The sequence below is a fragment of the Rhipicephalus microplus genome, chromosome 3, assembly GCF_043290135.1.
Source record: "Rhipicephalus microplus isolate Deutch F79 chromosome 3, USDA_Rmic, whole genome shotgun sequence".
Lineage (NCBI taxonomy): Eukaryota > Metazoa > Arthropoda > Arachnida > Ixodida > Ixodidae > Rhipicephalus > Rhipicephalus microplus.
In genome coordinates, this window is record NC_134702.1 from 93,892,947 (window position 1) to 93,910,657 (window position 17,711).

General features: G+C 44.3%; 1 protein-coding gene across 3 annotated transcripts; it reads left to right on the forward strand.

The window, feature by feature from the left end:
- The first annotated feature begins 399 nt into the window (after positions 1–399).
- LOC119172147 (uncharacterized) lies at positions 400–17,123 on the forward strand. 3 transcript variants are annotated; one of them, XM_037423163.2, is made up of 6 exons: positions 400–700; positions 4,670–4,909; positions 7,159–7,293; positions 9,420–9,631; positions 10,981–11,247; positions 14,217–17,123. In XM_037423163.2, exons 1-6 carry the CDS (start codon positions 694–696, stop codon positions 15,375–15,377), a joined length of 2,022 nt encoding a protein of 673 aa, XP_037279060.1. In that variant the 5' UTR covers positions 400–693; the 3' UTR covers positions 15,378–17,123. The 3 variants fall into 3 exon arrangements, with proteins under 3 accessions (XP_037279060.1, XP_075746125.1, XP_075746124.1); XM_075890010.1 differs by lacking the exon at positions 400–700 and adding an exon at positions 775–930 and having other exon boundaries at positions 7,165–7,293; XM_075890009.1 differs by lacking the exon at positions 400–700 and adding an exon at positions 778–930.
- Positions 17,124–17,711: the final 588 nt, after the last annotated feature.

The window sequence follows — 17,711 nt, forward strand, 5'->3', positions numbered from 1 at the left end:
CTTGTGAATTGCAACGTAAAAAAAAGTATAGCCTTCAAATTTTTTGTTTAGAAATGAAATATAATTAGTCAAAAAGGCATCAGGCTAGCTTGAGTACGTAAAAGTGACCACCCGAGAACACATCACAGCCTCACCGGTGCTGAGAGCCAGCCACAAGTTTCCAAGGCTGTGCTTTGGTTTTCCGCAAGCGTCATGACATTACAGAACATGAGCACGGTGTAAGAATGCACATGAAGAGGGGAAGCCGAAAACCGGCTTTGCTGAAACACATCTGCAAACGCTCCCGACCAGGCGGCAGAAATTAGGTGCCTTTCTGTTCTTGTAACCACTACCACCACCCCCACCATATGAGAAAACTTTAGTTTCGTTTTCGCTACTAGTGCCACCTCTGGGTGCAGAGAGAAACGAACAGGACGCCATTCGGGAAAGGGATCAAGTCAAAGAACGAGCGAGCCGAAGAAACCTCGGTTGGACATGAATCGCAGGCGATCGTCGATCCCGCTTCGAAGTTTCCTACATCCTCAAAAGGCTATCTTCGTGTGATCTGCATGTTTTTCACGGAACGTCTCGTGCTATAGTTATGACGGGTCGTCTCTGCGTGCGGACTGTTTACGGAATGGAGTTTATTAACCGGACCGTCTCCTCGGAAACTTGCCAACCTCGGGAGTAGACCTCGGCAAAACAGCGACCGTGATGATGGGTGAGTGTTACAAGGAACGACCTTCGAAAAACCGTTTCTTTTTCCGCTTACCTAAGCAGCCCGTGCGCATGCTGGCAGCGGTTTTAGAGGCCGTCTACCTTTCTTAATTTTTGCTCGAGCCTCACGGCCAGCGATCGTTGACTTTCGGGAGTGAAGTGCTCTGTGTTTTCACTGGCAGCAAAAAAACGCCGTCGTTCTTGTTTCGACTCGCGTGATGGTTGTTTCTAAGAGTGAGTACGCAGATGGTCTCAGTTTCCAAAACCGTTCGTTGGTTACGAGTAGGTTTTGTGGCTACTTGCCACGATCGTTGCCCAAATTAGGGCGCTCGCATTGCGGGCGTCGCTTGTGCCGGAAGGGTCTCTTGCTTACAAACATCTGGGTTGTCATTCGCGTCACGTCGGCGGCGTCTTTCGAAACGGGAACACCACGCTGCCTTGACAACGGCGGCCGAAGCGACAGTTTCGAAAGCGCTTCGCCGATCCGCGTTGCTGGCCTCGCATTGAGAAACGGGAGAAAAATCAAAAGGAGCGGCCCGACGTTTGGCGACGCCGACAGGATACGGTCAGCCAAGCGTGGGAGGTCGTTCCGGAAGTACAGTGAGCCGCGTAACCTGGATATCTTGCGCGCAGTGAACAAAAGGGGAAGAGAGGCGCATTGTTCGCGATCCTCCCTGCTTGACCGCTAAAACTTCGAGACCTCCAGTTGCAGACCGCTTCGCCGACTTTATAACCCTCTCCGTTTGAAACGATGCCGCTTCGACGGGTCGCTGGCAAGATAATGACTTTGAATGTAGGCGCATCCAACCCAGCGATGCAAGATTGGCGCCACTGAAATGGCTTTCGCCGTTTTCGATTCAGTGACGTTTCAGTTTTGGTTAGCGCTGCACGCGGTGACGTAATGTCGCCAGTCCTTGAGTTAGTTTACGACACCACTTGAATATAAAATAGCTTTTGTTAGCTGTCTGAAGGTGTGCACCTGAGGTCACTGAGTGTGTAATCGTTAAAATGTTGTTATCCCAGGATTAGGTTTTGCTGATTGAAGCAATTGTTTTTTTTTTTTTTGCGGGTGTGTTGCTTTCGATTTTGCATTTACGTGATAAAACTCTCGAACAACAACAAAGAAATTTATGCTTGGCTTCAATCGGAGTTCTTAAATAGTAGAACTAAATTTTAGGTCTGCGAGGAGTGGATGATTTGCTATCTGAAAGGGCAAGTCAGGAGGAACCGTTTGCCAGGCAAAAGGGATTAACACGAGCTGCCAACCAATATTTAGCATCGTAGCAACTGGGGTCACATTTGAAGGGAGACTGGCTACTATGTTGCTTAGTTGGCTTCAACTGTGGTAGGGTATTCAAGTCACAGCTAAAGATATGCTGGAAAGTTGGTGCGTTCCCGTTTTATACGAAACAACACTCTCAAGTTAAGGCAAGGTCAGCTGTTCATTATAGATTCATAGGGTATCATCACACAAGCACAGTGTAGTTTCTCAGAAATTTGCACGAATTGTGGCAGTGGTTGTCGATGGTATCTGTCATCTTACCCACAGTGCAAGAAACAAAAGCATGTGTCGATGCCTGACCCTCTCGGAGTTGCAGTTGTTGAGCAAATATGGAGGGAACAGTTTTTCAGCTTGTTGCAAGCACGGTCGCAATGGTCACATTTCAGTGGAGGTGAAAAGGATAGAAGCCTGTGTACTGTTCAATGTCAGTGCACATTAAATAGCATACGGTTGAAATTACCGTTTACCTCCACTACAGTGTGCCTCGTAATCATACTGTGGTTTTTGCGCATAAAATATTATTATTAGCCTGCTGTAAGCGAACATGGATGCTGGCCCTCAACACGTATTAGAAGCTTCGATTGTCATTATGTTTTGTTCTGTCATGCATGCAAAGTGCTCATGCAGAGGTGTGAAGCCTATAGCAATTTATGCTGCCATACTTGGCATTTGTTTTTGGCACATCGGCATTGCAAGCTATTGGCGACAAGTTGAAAAGAAAGCTCACTTTGGTCGTAAAGTCGAGCTGTGCCTGTCGTATTGGTAATGACCCTTACTGTGTGGGGCTAATCCTGCAGCTCGTAAGCACTGCGATAGCTTCGTTTAGCTAGCTAATGGAGTCTCGCTATACGTACTAGACACATACAAAGGCGCCTAAGCTACTCCTTGCCACTGTACCAGTTTTACTGATGGCTTCCAGAAATTAAAGGTTGTACCTTTGTCACATGGGCCCTTTTGAAAAACCGCCGGTCGATGCCCATCACAGTGTCACAACTTTATAAACTCAATGGAGTTGTTGCACTGCTACACAACAGTTTTTAGTGGCCGTTGAATGGTTCAGGCGTTTCTCGTAAAGATTGTGTGGCACTGCAGATTGTTATTTGCGTATTCATGTCACCCAAAGTTAAATAGTATAACTTCACTTAAAAACAAAATATGTCTGTTGGTGTTGTTTAAATAATGAATACGAATTCAGATTTTAAGCTTTTGAGAAGTGAAACCGTGGCGAGCGATGCACAGTGAGTCAGAATGATGAAGACAAGCACAGTTTTGTTGAGAGTGTGTGTAGTATGCAGTTTTTAGGAGATAAATATACTGTAATAAATAATTCACAGCACTCACATCTACGGCTTTTAAAGCATACTGGTCAGATTGCTGTTCTTTTTAATCTTGTAAACGAGCACACTTAGAACGAGGGTGAATGTTGGCACTACGTCCGTTTCTGTTTCTCAATGGCCATTGAAGTTTTGATGGAGTTGTGGGGCTTTTCATTGACTCGATCAACTAATGGCTCGGTGGCCTTTGAAACATCCTGTGTAGCAGTCTGCTCTTGACCATTGAGTCAATAGTCCATCGGTTGGATGGCCTTCCAAACGCGTGTGTGTCAGGGTGTAGGACAGGCCAGTATGTAAAGGAAAAAAAAATGAGAGAAAAGGTTGTTCAGTGTCTGAGAGACAAAGCTTTTGAGTAGCTCATGCATATTTCAAAGACTTGGCATCATATCAAGAACTAAAGAAGTGTGATCATTTTTCTCGGCTTTGCCACTGTAAATAAAACATTTGTTCAGCTTTTTCACCCTCTTTTATAAATCTGTGCATTTTTCTTGGTACCACATTCCACAGGTCTAACTTCAGGGTAGTCGCTATGCCAATTGAGCTAACCAAAATGCTAGAAATCTGCAGTAGGATGGGGAATCATTTGGCATATCAAAGCATGTGCATGCAAATTATTGCAAATCACTTCTTTGGAATCCCGTAAGATAGCAGGCAGATTATGATAGAGAAAATTAACACCTGTGCCTTGCACAGAGACAGATAAATTTCCTTGAATCGGTGCGAATTATCTTATTTAAAATGCAAAGTTCAGTGAAAAGAAATAATCATGTCGCCGCAGCAACAGGCAGACAGCCAGTTTGCTTATTTTACTGGGAACTGACAGGAACCTGTTTACCTTGTCAGTGGCAGGAAGGCTGTTGTTTTATCCTACTATACTTGATTGTGTGATATCCCTGGAAGTTGCTCCAAAAAGATGTATCTTTAGAAGCTCCTAAGGTTGTGGTCATGTGATGACTTTATGAAATACCATGTGGCGTTGCATCAAGTGACGTTTCATAGTAGGGCACATTAACAGTTTTCTTTCCTGCAAAGCGGTGGTGAACCTTGACTTAGTAATTTAGCCACGTTCCTTCATTCATCGCACAGAAAAATGGTGTGCTGAAAACGACACTAGAACAGTTCACGTTCTGCTTAGAAGAGCATTGCCATCTTTGACATCACAGATCTACCTGTGGTCACGTTTCGTAGTAGGGGACATTAACACTTTCCCCTGCAAAGTGCACTGCCCATACCCACGTAATATATATTTCGCTCTGAATGTTGTTGTGGTGTCCTTCTCTCGAGGAACAGTTGGCACGCTCCGCATAGCTTTTCGTTTCATTTTTCACTGATGAGATCCTCTTGTGCATGTGTACAGATGGGTTGCCCCTACCAGGAGGCTGCGTGGACAGGCGGGGCACCCCTGTGGAGCATGGTGACCGGTACACACCCGAAGGCAAGGACCCCTGCGAGCAGTGTACCTGCCAGCGTGGGCGACCCGACTCCTGCTCCATCACTTCCTGCTACCCACCGGCCCACTGTCACCAGCCGTACCTGAGGGGCTCGGGCGAGTGCTGCGACTACGCCTGCAACGGCACCACGCTTGGTTCACCTGATGGTTGGCCACTTTGCGCTTTGTATATTCGCTCTTGTTTTGCGTACACGGCCTTTTCTGCATAAATGTTGATGCAAAAGAAAAAGGTTGTAAAATGCTTATGCCAATAGAGTAGTGCCTTGTTAATAAGAACAGTGTCTTACACTTCACTCAGAGCCCAGTGAATCAGTGTCCGTTAAAAAAAGTTGCACAATACACTGGAAAAAAAAAAGGATGAAGGACAGAGCATATTGGCTGGTAGGTTACTTGGTGTTGCTGTAATAGAGTAAAGAATTGAGGAAGGTCAAGAGCTGACAAAAGAGGGGCATTTAAACAAAGTGCCACATCTGTCTTTCAGTTCTTGATAATAATTTTAGAATGCGTCCCACAATACACGCTATTGCCCACTCTTATCAGGTTTAACGAAGAGCAAGGGTTCTCAATGTATGCCTTTAGGAAGTGGATGGGGCAAGCAAGTTGTGCACTCATTGGTTATATTACGAATAGCTGTTTAGCTATGATAGTATGTTTTGAAAATGTGTGACACTTCTCCTGAATGAAGAAAAGTTAGTTATTTGCATGCGACAGTTTTTACTACCATGGATTCCACTTGTGAAGTAATGTGCATAGGTTTCTTGTGTGTTTGATAGGGTTACTGGAGCAACGCATACTAGTGTATCTGCAATTCATTCTGGAATTGGGTGCATTATAGACGTATTTTTTACATGAAAGTACCATACGTCCTCCACAACATATATTTGTCGTTCTTGGTCATCCATGTCATTCTTAGTGCTAAGTAAAGCCAAAAACGTAATTGTCGTATCCAGGTTTATGCATAAGATGTATTAAAGGCGCGTTTCGCTGTAAGCTAAGGCGTGACAGCGCGATTGCTGTTTCATACTTTGGCCTACATGAACGGGTTGTAGCTCTTTAGATATTTTGAATTTATTGTTGAAGAGATTACACTGCTACAGTAATTACGTGTATAAACGAAGCTCACTCACATTATACCATAGGTGAAAACATCAAAGGATTACTTTGGATTGTATCATCTTTAATAAATCGCTTTTTTTTGCACTTCTGCATTTGTGTAGTGTAGCATTTTTTTTAATGTATTATGCAACAAAGCATTTAGGAGTGTCGTGGTGTACTGTGCGCTGATCTTGTTGGTCCGTTTGATGCCCAAGTAGTGTGAAAAATTGTGAGAACTAATGCTAGGGATAAGTGTGCTTTCATACAAATATCTTGTTGCCATGTTTGCTTCTGTTGGGGTAAAGAATTTGTATGTGCCGAAAGTAGCAAATGTGGTCAAGGTTAATACTTCAGTTTTCTTGATATATGAGCCGAGAACTGATGTAGGGCGAATACCAGCAGAGTGCAGCAGGTACACCACTCAATGACTGAAACATGATGCGCTGCTGATGAGGGCTCGTGAAATAAAGTTGACGAATTGTAGTGTGTGGTGTCGACGAGTGCGTTTAACGATGTTTCGTAAGTGCATGCAGACTGCAGTCATTCACTATGTTTGGTCATGGCACTGGTGTAGCACTGCACGACTTCTTTACTTTCAATTTGGTGCCCACTTGTCATGCAGCTTGACGAGGCTTGTTGCTGCTTTGAGGATGCAAGCTGATTTTGTGCATACTACGAGAGATTTGAATGCTTATGTAAGGAGATGCGCTAGCGTGGCTTGTATTGTCAGAGCTGAAATAAGGCATGATATTTCATGCTCATGATAAGGAAGAGGTGTCAACGAAGAAAATGTTCAAGGGAGAAAAAAAAAGAAACGCTCTCAGATCCTTTAGTCGATGCTGTTTGACTCGCCCTTGCGGCTTGCGTCTGCTCGCTACCTTACACTTCGCTATGTGAAATTCTAGCACGAAATGCAAGAAAATGTGCAATGAAATGCTTTGTAATATGCGTCTGATGGGTCCTGCATCATTTGCGTTGTACATGAGCGCATAGTCAGAAACACCATCGCTCGCAGCAATCCACACGTACAGTCATGCAACACTGATCGAGTGACTATTGGCTGAATGCAGTCTCAAAGCGTCACCAATGCTCTAGCTGTCTTTGTTTACCCTAATTCATCGGTGCTGTTTCACAAGCGCTTGCAGGGTGCACAACTGGTGCAGGCAGCCGTGCGTAACAATTTTCGTATTTAAACCGTCATACATTGTGCCGTCTGAAGCATTAAGATAAAAAAAAAAAGAAAGAAAGGTTTTGAGAAATACATTTGACTTTAATCTGGTTCCCCTTCACTTTGGTGCCAGGAGCAGATGTGCAGAGTGCCACTACCCTGGGCCTTCGGATGGTGGCCAGCACAGTGGCATCATTCCTCATCGTGGCTCTGCTGCTGTTCATGATTCATCGACTACGCAAGAGGCGCCTGCTCGTCATGATACGAAGTCAGTCTATCATTCTTTCGTTGTTTCCACACAGGGATTTAGTTTTAACTTAGAGAAATAACTTCGAATTGTGCACCTTATGATAGAATGCTGCAAGCTGCACGTACAAAGCATTGTTTGAATCACAAAGCTAAGTTACAGTGGTCCCCTGTTTGGTGAAGAACAGTCTATATCCATGTCGTGTCAGTAGCTGTTAACATTGTCATATGTTTTAAAATCCTGCTCCCTCACTATGAAGCACTATTATATTATGGTAGTCTTCGCATGTTAAGTATTGTTTCAACCTGCACAACTTGCATTTAATGACAAAGCACTTTTTTTGTCAGAAGCTCTATTTCAGTATACATAAATGCAAAAGATTTTCAGTATCACCCCTAGAGCGAAATATGCCATCACTATCAAAGTAAATGCTATTTTTTTCTTCTCACATTTATGACCTCATGCCACAAATCTATGTAGACATGTGTTAGCGTCCTCTATCCCGCTTTCGGTAAAATTTAGGGTGTCGCCGGTATGGCCGTAAAAAGGTGAAAATTGATAGAAGACACAACACACGACTCACGCACTGTTAAGAAAATGAAAACAAAAGAAGGTTGTATTTAATTAAGAAAACTAGGTTACAATATTACTCGCGCAACCGTTCAATTCCGCACAACGCACAACCGCTCAAGTCGCTCGCAATTCGCAGACTCTTGTTCGCTCGCCGTTCTCGCTGGGTCTCTGGCTCTTCCCGCGCTTTCTCGCTCTCCTCTGTCGACCACAGATCCGAGTACACATACGCGCACGCTGACACAAACGCGCACGCACCACACACACACACACGCACGTGCACAAATTGTTCCACAAAGTCAGTGGGAGAAGTCCGTCGCTTAGCCATTCGGGGAAACAGTGTCGAACGTCCCACAGGCCACGGATGCACAAAGCGGAATGTTTCCGTCTTCTTGCACCCGAACTCGCAAGGTGCAGTAAAGCGGGCTGCCGCCTTTGTGCTGACCCGGCGCCCGCAGGTCTGGGAGGCTCGCCGATCGCTGCTGCCCGTAAACAAGGAGGACGGCCCCCTCGAGTGACCAACGGACACTCGCACGGCACAACACAAGCAAAAAGAAAGAAATAAAACAAAACTTAGAAGATTTGAGGCAGTCGCGTACACATGGGCATTGTGCTTTGTAGCTGCAATAAGTGTTTCACTAGGAAATCCTTTAGTGCAAATGAGTAAACTTCTGACATTTTTACCAGTCCGGATCAACGAAAATGTTTCAATTATCTGGTGGGCAGTAACAAATTTCAAAGTGCATTGCTAATTTATTTTACAGTGTCTGTGCGATACTGTCATGCCTCCTAATGAAAGCTCATCTTTATATAGAAGTGACATTGGAACTCTTGGGGACCATATGGTCACACTCGTACATATAAGGCTAAGCATTGTTGCATGTCGTTGCTAAGCGGTCGCAACAGCTTGTAGGGGGCAGAACGAAAGAGCTGGAAAAACTGATTGCTGCGCAGTACGCAACAGTTTGTGTAGCCGTTGCCACTTCACTTGTGCAACATTGCAATGTTCACTTGTAACTCATTTGAGAAGTGGAGCATGAGAAATGTAAAGCCCAGACATGGCTATATGGAAACTAAAGAGGACTGATGCCTAAATGTTTTAGAGCAAGGTAGGTGTAATAAATACAGTGTAAATGATAATCTCTTAAGTTAAACTGCACTTAAATGGAATACTTTCTTATTTTGGTTGGTTTTGGATTTGGCTGGTTTAAAAAAAAAAAGGGCACTTTAACTGAACAAAACCAAATTCCTTGCCACTATCTCTGAATGTGAGCTCGGAGCAAGCTCTAAAGGATTTTCTTACCATAACAGGGAAAACTTGTTGTCTTCCATAAGGCCAATACATTCACTTTATGTTTACCATACTTAAGGATATTAAAAAGTGTACAACACAGCTGCAAGTTGCCACATCCTTCTGAGTAGATAGAACACCTGTTGACTGGAACACGTATCATCAGTACTCAGAGGTTTCATAGAGCAGTAGGGACTTTTCAATGAGGTTCTGTTTATCATGCGCATGGTATGGGTACCTGCCGAAATGCCACTTTCATGTAATGTGCGATTTATCTGGTCAACAGGGCTAAATGGGTGCCGAGCAGCGGCCAGCCTGGAAGAGGCCTGCTTGGCACGGCAGCTGGCACTTGAGGAGCAAGGCGTTGGCTTCCTGGGCGGCTTCTGTCCTGACCCCCCTCCTCCGTACACCTTCTGGAAGCCCCCGGAGGCTTATGTTCCACCAGGAGAGGCACCGCCTCCTTACGATGCTCCGCCTGTACTGATTGAGCGACAGCAGGTCAGTAGCATAAAAACCATCGCGAGTTGCGCATCTAGACAGGACACACTAGAAAGAACAGGTGCACTTCTCGTGTGTTTTGTCAAGTTGCACTGCTCACAATATTTTCTATGTCAAAACGCCAACTTGCCCAACAGTACACTCTTTTAGAGGTCAGTAGCAGTTGAAGATATGCACTGCTTCGACGATAAATGGTGCAAACTTTTTGTGACGTTGAAAAAGATAGTGCTGGCATTCAAAATTTTCATGATACGTAATAGACCACAATGACAAGTGAAGCTAGAGCATGTTGGTAACCTTCCGTTGTGTTTGTGATATTGTGAATGCCACAAACACCACTTTTGTTTCACCCACTGTGGTAGCTTATTAGTTGTGCTGCTTACAAGCTCACGGAGGTTTGGCTAATTCCAAGCCATGGAAGTCTCATTTTGATGGAGGTCAAATGCAAAACACGTGTGCACTCTACTTTTTCTTGCAAGGTGCCACAGTCATGATTACGTTCTGGCACGTTCGTGAGCTCTTTCTCTCTTGTATTATCATTAATACATTCATGCCCCCTTTTCCATCCCCAAGTACAGAGTAACCAGATGAGAACTTCTTTGTTTAGCAGGCCTGTCTTGTCTTTGCCTATCTCTTACAGATGGGTGAATAGTGCATCTGAGGTGTAAAGGGAATAAATATATTGATGAATATTTTTAAATCGTGTAGTATATATCAACTATTGTAAAGAAAAATTAGCATCTTTTTTTTGTAATCCTGTTGACTTGCTTACTATATTTAAGAATTGGAACTAGGCATCTGCGAGCGTCACATTTTCGGTTTGAAATAAAGTGGTAGCTCTCGAGCAGTGGCCCAAGATCTAACATGTCTAAAGTTTGCTATTATTTAGCTCTCACAAGCCCTCTTGAAACCCCCCTAAACTTAAAAGAAAAATTAATGGAGGTGCAGGTAATATGTGCATTTCTACCTTGCAGTGTGGTTTCATGGCAGTGCAAATTTTTCCTGAAAAGGTGGTTTCACGTCGTAGCAATCCCACACTGCATTGAAACCACCTCTTCTGAGGTAACATGCAGTCAAATACCCGTCTATCTATACATTTGGTGCACTTTGAAACTTTGAACTTAAATTCAACGTCAGAACGGATTCTAATACTGTTAAGATTTGTTCGAATATTCAAAGGGCTTGGATATTCGCCCATCCCTATTGTATATTTGCCTGTCCCAATGTCTCTTTCTTGTATTTCGGGCAGTTCGCTTTGTACAACTCTAGTGCTGGCTTTTAGTGAAAGTAGCATTGATACTGTAAAAGTCCAGCTATAGAAATAATCACACGTTTGACCAATTCTGCAGGAAGTTGCACCAAATTCTATGGATCCACTACCTCGCGTTGCATCAGCCACGCCTCCTTTGCTCTGCGGAGGCTCGTCGACCAGTTCTGAGGCAGGGGAGCCGCCTCAGCAGCAACGAGCGATTCGCTCGGATGCTTACTATGAGGATGGGCTGCGACATGTGACAGTTGTGCTTGTAGGGGACCAGGCAGCACGCAGGCGACTGTCACACTGCGAACCCTCCGTGCGGCGCCTGGTTCAAGACGGCGACAAAAGACTGAGTTTGCAGGTGATTATCGTGTACAAATGCCATACTCCTGCACATGCAAAGTAGCCCGTGCTGATATCCTGTTTTTCAAGCTGGTAATGCTGAAAGCACGATAGTTCGCACGAAGTGGCCATCGCCAGCCGTAAGTGGTAGATATAAATAGCTTGCCGTTTCTATGTTGAAGGAGGTTCTCTATTGTGGCTCAGTGGCTAATGCCTCACACAACGAGGAGGTTGGACCTTCGATTCTGCGCGCTGAAGTCTTTTTCTGGATTTTCTTTCCTTGCGTTTTCATGTATATAGATATGTATACATATACGGTGAAGGATGCCGACGCCGATGACAAAATTCAGCCGAGAGTGTCTATATAAATGCTATGGCAATGAAAATCTGTCCGAGACAAATTTTCTCGGCACGCAAGAGCAGATTGCCTTTTTTCTTCATGACTTAGGCTTCACCGGCTGCTCTAGCTCTCAAACGAGGTGATGTAAACAACCAGCTGCTAATTCAATATGGCAGCAAAGGTGTCGGTGGTGGATCGCGCCGATGCTATTGCGAACTGCCCGTGCAGCACCTCAAAACCCAAGGCCTTGACAAGGATGCGTTCATTGAGAGCCTGATTACAATCCCTGAGAACATCGGAAGTAGAAAAAGTGCAGCAGCAGCTAGTTGGCATGCCTAAACGTGTCTTGCCTTTGCACTGCTGGCTGAATCCACCGCCGCCGCTGAGTCCACTCATGTCATTTCTGTTGACGTAACATCCGAAACAACATTTGTAAAGGGGTAAACTGTTTCTTTTCAGTAGTTTTCACACACAGCTAGAACTCAGTGCGTACTTCAATGCTCAGGAAACAGGCAAAATGGAATGAATTCTCAAGCGGTGACGGCATTTACAAGGGGCCGAATGAATGTGAACGTTTTTGATGGGCGCAGACATGGTTTTCCGGCCGCTTTAGCATTCTCGATTGAACTTTCCAGTGTGTATTCTTTAGGACTAATTTTTCTCGTGTCGGCTTCGGGGCTCGGTTTTCCGGCCACTTAAGTGACGAAGCGAGTGAATTTTCAATGAGTGTTGTCACTTTTGCTCCCTTTGATACCAAGTGTGGACGCGCCACGCCAGCAGCATGAGTGAGGAAACCGCGGCACTTAATTCAGAAGACGGTGAAGGCAGGAAAGTTAAAAAGAAAATCATGGACTTTTTTCAGCAAGAAGTGGTTGCCAATAAAGTTAGTTTACCTTGAATACCAGCTTTAACTTTTTTTTGTTTCATACGAATTCGGGATGGTATGAATATTTCGCGTGCTCTCTTTGAATTCGTATCATTGAGATTCTACGGTATCATGTTCAACTCTTAAAGGAGAACTTTAAGGGTCCCCCAATATTTTTTTTTGTACAGTGGTGAAACCAGCATGTGTTGGTGTATTTGTTGGGAAATAGATTGGTTTACGTGTTCTCTATAGGTTATATGAACATGATCTTATCGCATTGTTGAGCATTCTGGGACAAGAGTTTATTGCTTTGTTGGTTTATGTGTGCCTATCATTACTTGCTGCTACTTTTGCAGTTTATCTTTGGTTATGATTGTCAGCTTTTTAAGGCAGACCCAAGGAAATACAATATTTTTTGTGGCATTTGCTATAGCACTAGCAATATGTTCTCGAGTGCATGCATGGAAGCTCTTGCACAATTTGTATACACTGCCTTTTTGAAGTCCCATGACAAAAGCAGGGCAGTGTCATTGCAATTACTATCGAACAATGGCGGCGCCTATGCTTGCTGAACAGTGGTGGTTTTTGGTGGTGCCAACACGTGTTTTAGACTTTGTCGACGCATTTTCAGGTTCTGGAAATGCATCTAAACGTTAAAGATTGGGTTTACTGTATAGCCGCAGACGATCCGAAGCTGAAGATCAGTTGCTTAGTTCATGGTTTCCTTCGCGCAGCTGCTGGGTGCATCTGCGGAACGATGACTTTTTCGATTCCAATGCTTATCATTTTTTTCTCGCTTGGCCAGTGTGGTAACTAATCAGAGCGGCTGTTCGTCCGCGTTATCAACAAAATCAGCATGCCGCGAGTGATGGATGATAAGAATGGCATAAAATAAGGTTGAAGTCGTCATTCCACGATACTCTGCTGCCATCTCGGCATTGTGACGGTGGACAGCTGCTGATGTTAGCGCGTTAATGCAACTCTTTGGTTCGTTCGCGAAAGCGGTTGTAGTCATTGTTTCAGCGTGCTTTTCATCATGGCCTGGCTACGCATGGGTGAGAATCGCGTCGTGACGCTGCTGGGATAGAATAAAGAGCAGCGGACACTTTTTGAGTTCTGAGAATAAGTGTTCCTTTGTTTTGCTAGTTCAGATCGGCTATATTTTTTCTATTTCACTACAACGAAGTTCTTGCTTCAACGAAATTTTTTCTGCGCCCCTTCAGTTTCGTTGTAGCGGGGTTCGACTGTTATACTAGAGAGTAATGAGAGTGTCAATGTACAGTGCTTAGATTGAGAAATGGGAAACATTTGGCATAACTGCCTTGAAAATTTCACAACAGCAAAAAATATGCTTGTGTACACATTAAAGAGATACACTGTAGGAACCTAACTGATGCACCTGTTCTGTATGATTTCCTGACTGCAACACTTGTGGTTGGGTATGGAACAAGTGGCCTAATGCAGCTGCACTTCTTACATTGCCCATTATCAGGTGGATTCGTATTGTAGCCTTAATTACTACACAAACCACTATTCTCCAACCAGATTAACTCTGTCATAATCTGCTCAATGAACACAACAAAAGGTTTACACCTTAAGAATTGGTTAGGTTGAATGTATTGCTTCTTGCCATATTTAGGTGAATGCTATCCTTTCATTCTAGAAAGGTACAGCTTTTCAAGGACTTAGCGCTACCTATTTAGTAGCTAAAACAGTTTTATGCGGTGCATTCACCGCTGATTTGAGCCCTTGCGTACTGACTTCTGCCTTCATTTGTTTTCAGGGCCCTCCTCCAAATCAAAACAACAATGTGTACCCTGACCCAACGTCTTGGGGAGGTGAAGGTGAGGAAGGAGGAAGTGAGACGAGCTCAAGCTGCACTGCCAGTGTTGACGACCGTCAGGGCGCATTCAGCCCCACCAGCAGTGAATCGAGTGTTTCTGCAGATGTCCCGGAGGTTGGCCAAGTTTCGCAGCCCACGACTGCCGTGGCTGCAGAACCACCCAAGACGAGGCATTCCTTGAACAGGACTCTGCAAAGGCTCAAGCGCTTTTCTATGCCAAAGCGCAAAGCCTCCAAAAAGGCTTGCACAGCCGGGGCATCGTCTTCGGCTGAAGGTATTGCCACTTCCTGCTGCCTTGGCCACGGCTCGGGCGTGGCGTCGGACAAGAACCGGACCGGGCAGCCTACAGGTTCTTCAGCACAGGGTAACCAGCAGCTGCCCGAGAGTGATGGTGGCCTCGAACGGCTGTCTGTATCGCCACCAGAGGCTCGGCACTCTTCTAGCAGCCACCAAGACACTGTGGAAGACAAGGCCTCTAGGAAGAAGACGGGCAAGCGAAAGCTGTTCGCACTCCCATCGTGGGACAGCTCAGTCCTGCGGAAAGTGCCGGAAGGCTGCAGCGAAGCCCGCGATCCATTGGAAGCTCGGGTCGCATCGGAAGTGGGCACACCTGCCGTGGGGAATGGGGGGGCTGCTGCGCGTCCGAGCTCCCTAGATCTTCCAACAGCCACATCAACGCCCAAAAATCTCGCATCTGCCTGCCCTGTGGTCATCACGGTTAAGTGCAGGCCCGTGAGGACAGAATCAACCAATAGTAGCACGACAGATCGCCGAGCAGAATCGCCACATTCCTCTTCTTCATCTGCATCTGCCTGCTCAAAAATGAACAAACAGCGGACTCCAGAGGTGACTGGTGCGAGCCCGAAACCGAACGGTCCAGTGACTGTGCAACCGTACGTCGAGGCAGTGCATACAATCTCTCGACAGAGCGTTGCGAGGCAGGTGGCTCGGCTGGAAGCACAAGGGTTCCGGCCACCCGACGCTTCGTGCACCTTGCAGAAACACTGCCGCAGTGCTTCGCATGACAGCCGTTGCCAGGAACGGCTACACTGCAAGGTGCGGGAAGGGCAGATGGCCTCGCAGCCAGCTGCTCCCTTTTGAGTGCACGCAAGCCTGTGTTCCCCCCGAATTCGCCTACAGAAATGTGAAGACTGATGGGAGACTGGGCTCCTTCCTTGTAATAAATGAACTGATAGCTTCTTAGTGTGGTGAATATCATATGAGCAGTGAGTAGGCGTAAGCAATTTTAGATGCTTCAATTTTGTGTGAGTCGCACTTGTGGTTCTTGAAGTGAATTCTCAAGCAGGTTATTGTTACCAATGTGATGCTTTGGCGGATGATGAAGGTTCGAGCTTAATTAAATGGTCACGTGAAAAAGAAGAAGCCATCGTGTATGCATCAAGGGTATCACGGTGCTAAACAGCTAGCTTTAGGCAGTAGGTATACCTAGGATTCAGTATGTCAGTAGCAGCTGTATGACGCCATGAAAAGGGAGGAAATGAAATTTTTGATATCAGGCTGTAGGATTAAACTTCAAGTTTAATTACAATGTAGGATCAGATTAGAATTAAGATGATTGTATATAATTGTAATTATCCTGATTACAAAAGTATTTGTTTTTTTGTTTCTATTATCAAAACTTCTGAATGACATCTCAATTTCAGATCATTGGCTGTCAGATATACTGTTTGAATGAGCAATTAATGTCATCTTTGAGTTCCTTGGATAAATTGGTCAATTGACTGTACACAGCATTAAGCGCTTTGTTTAGTTGTCTGACAGTTGGCGACTGAATTTGAAAAGCTAAAGTAGTGGCAGAAATTTAGTAACCAAGCGATATTTTATCAACTTCCTGTCTTTGAGACCTTAGTGTTTTGTAACGAGACTGGTGATTTCTTTTTCTTCATTCCTATATGCCATACAATATGATGGTGTTCACGAAATGGGACCATTGCCTATCCCTAATTCTAGTGTTGTTCAGAATATTTTCTTTCATTGCAATGTGCAAAGGTTGCATCAGCCACTTTAGTCCTTCTGTTCAAATTCGATTAAGTTGGTAAGCATTGGGTTTGAAACTGAATGTGAAAGATGACTGGTTTCATGGGTGTTAACATCCTCAAATGTTGTGGTGCGAATATCATCTCGTAATTGAAATAGGCTAGGAATTGGAGATGGCTTGATCGTCACTGTTCAACAAAATGTGATGCTGAAGAGGTGCATCTAAATAGGGTCACAATGGCGATTAGTTAAAATGTATGTATCATTTTTTTGTTCATTTACAGTCAATTTACTACTGCATATTTATTTAAGGGTGAACATGTACTAGGCATCCTTTATGTTTTTGTATGAGTGTGCAAAATGCATAGATCTCTTTTCGAGGAGTGCAAAACTGTCAGGATATCTGACTTATCACAATGTTGCACTTTTGCAGGTAACTTATGCCTGTGGCTCGGCTCTGATAAGAGCTACCTATCTTGATGAAGCGAGAGCTCTGAGAAGAGTTGCTTTGTTAGCCAGAAAGATATGCATTCAACAAAAGGAAATGCTGCAGTTACTGCATGCCTAGATTTTTGAGTTTTTATAAATTGCTCAAGATAAGTAATAAGTGTACGGTTCACTTCCATCATGCGAAGCTGAACCGAAATGTATAATTGTGTAACTTATGTCCAATATTAATCAGGAAAAAGAGGAGTGCTTTTTTATACAGGCATAATAGGAGTTCTACTTTGAAGCATGAAATCCTTTTTAGTGTTCATAGTCTGTCGCATACATTTTGTTACATCCTAGAAAATCTACAGAGAGGATCCAAATCTTTCTGAATAAAGTCATTCTGAGTATATCAAAGAATTCCTTTTCATAGTTACTGCTATAGAAGCTGTCAAACTCAGGTCTAAGCCACTTTTAGCAATTTTACTTTCAAAGGCTATCTCGCAGTGTTTTAAAGATAGGCTCCTGGTTGTTCATGTTGGCGAACGATGGTGGTGACTGCAGCAACTTCTATCTCGATGTGCCAGTTTAAAGTGTGTTCAAACAGAAGGAAAACCAATAACGTAAAAAAGTATTTGTGATCAGAATGAAGACATGACTGAAATTGCATTTTAGATGTTCTAGAGTGAAACAAGTGTTCTTTATGAATTTTCGATACAAGGAAAAAGTTGGCGATCTGGAATGAATGAGCTCAAGCAAAGTAGGCATAAGTGCATACCTCAAGGGGTAGTATTAGTTTAAGCATCGATTCCACGGTAAACGCGTAGACGTGTCGTGGAAAACGAAAAGTGTGCCGACCGGAGCTCTGTCAATTCACAGAGCTGAGTAGAGTAGTCATTGTTAGTGCTGAATTTTGATTTATCATAGCATCAGTTTCATATATCACTTTACACCAGATAATAAACTGCTTCTGAGATCGTGCTCATTGAACACATGGATTCAGCCAAA

Excerpts from the sequence above, each read along its gene's own strand:
- LOC119172147 (XM_075890009.1), top strand. Across the intron at positions 4,910-7,158 it reads CACGCTTGGTTCACCTGATG|GAGCAGATGTGCAGAGTGCC; the intron begins GTTGGCCACTTT and ends CTTTGGTGCCAG. Across the intron at positions 7,294-9,419 it reads CCTGCTCGTCATGATACGAA|GGCTAAATGGGTGCCGAGCA; the intron begins GTCAGTCTATCA and ends TCTGGTCAACAG.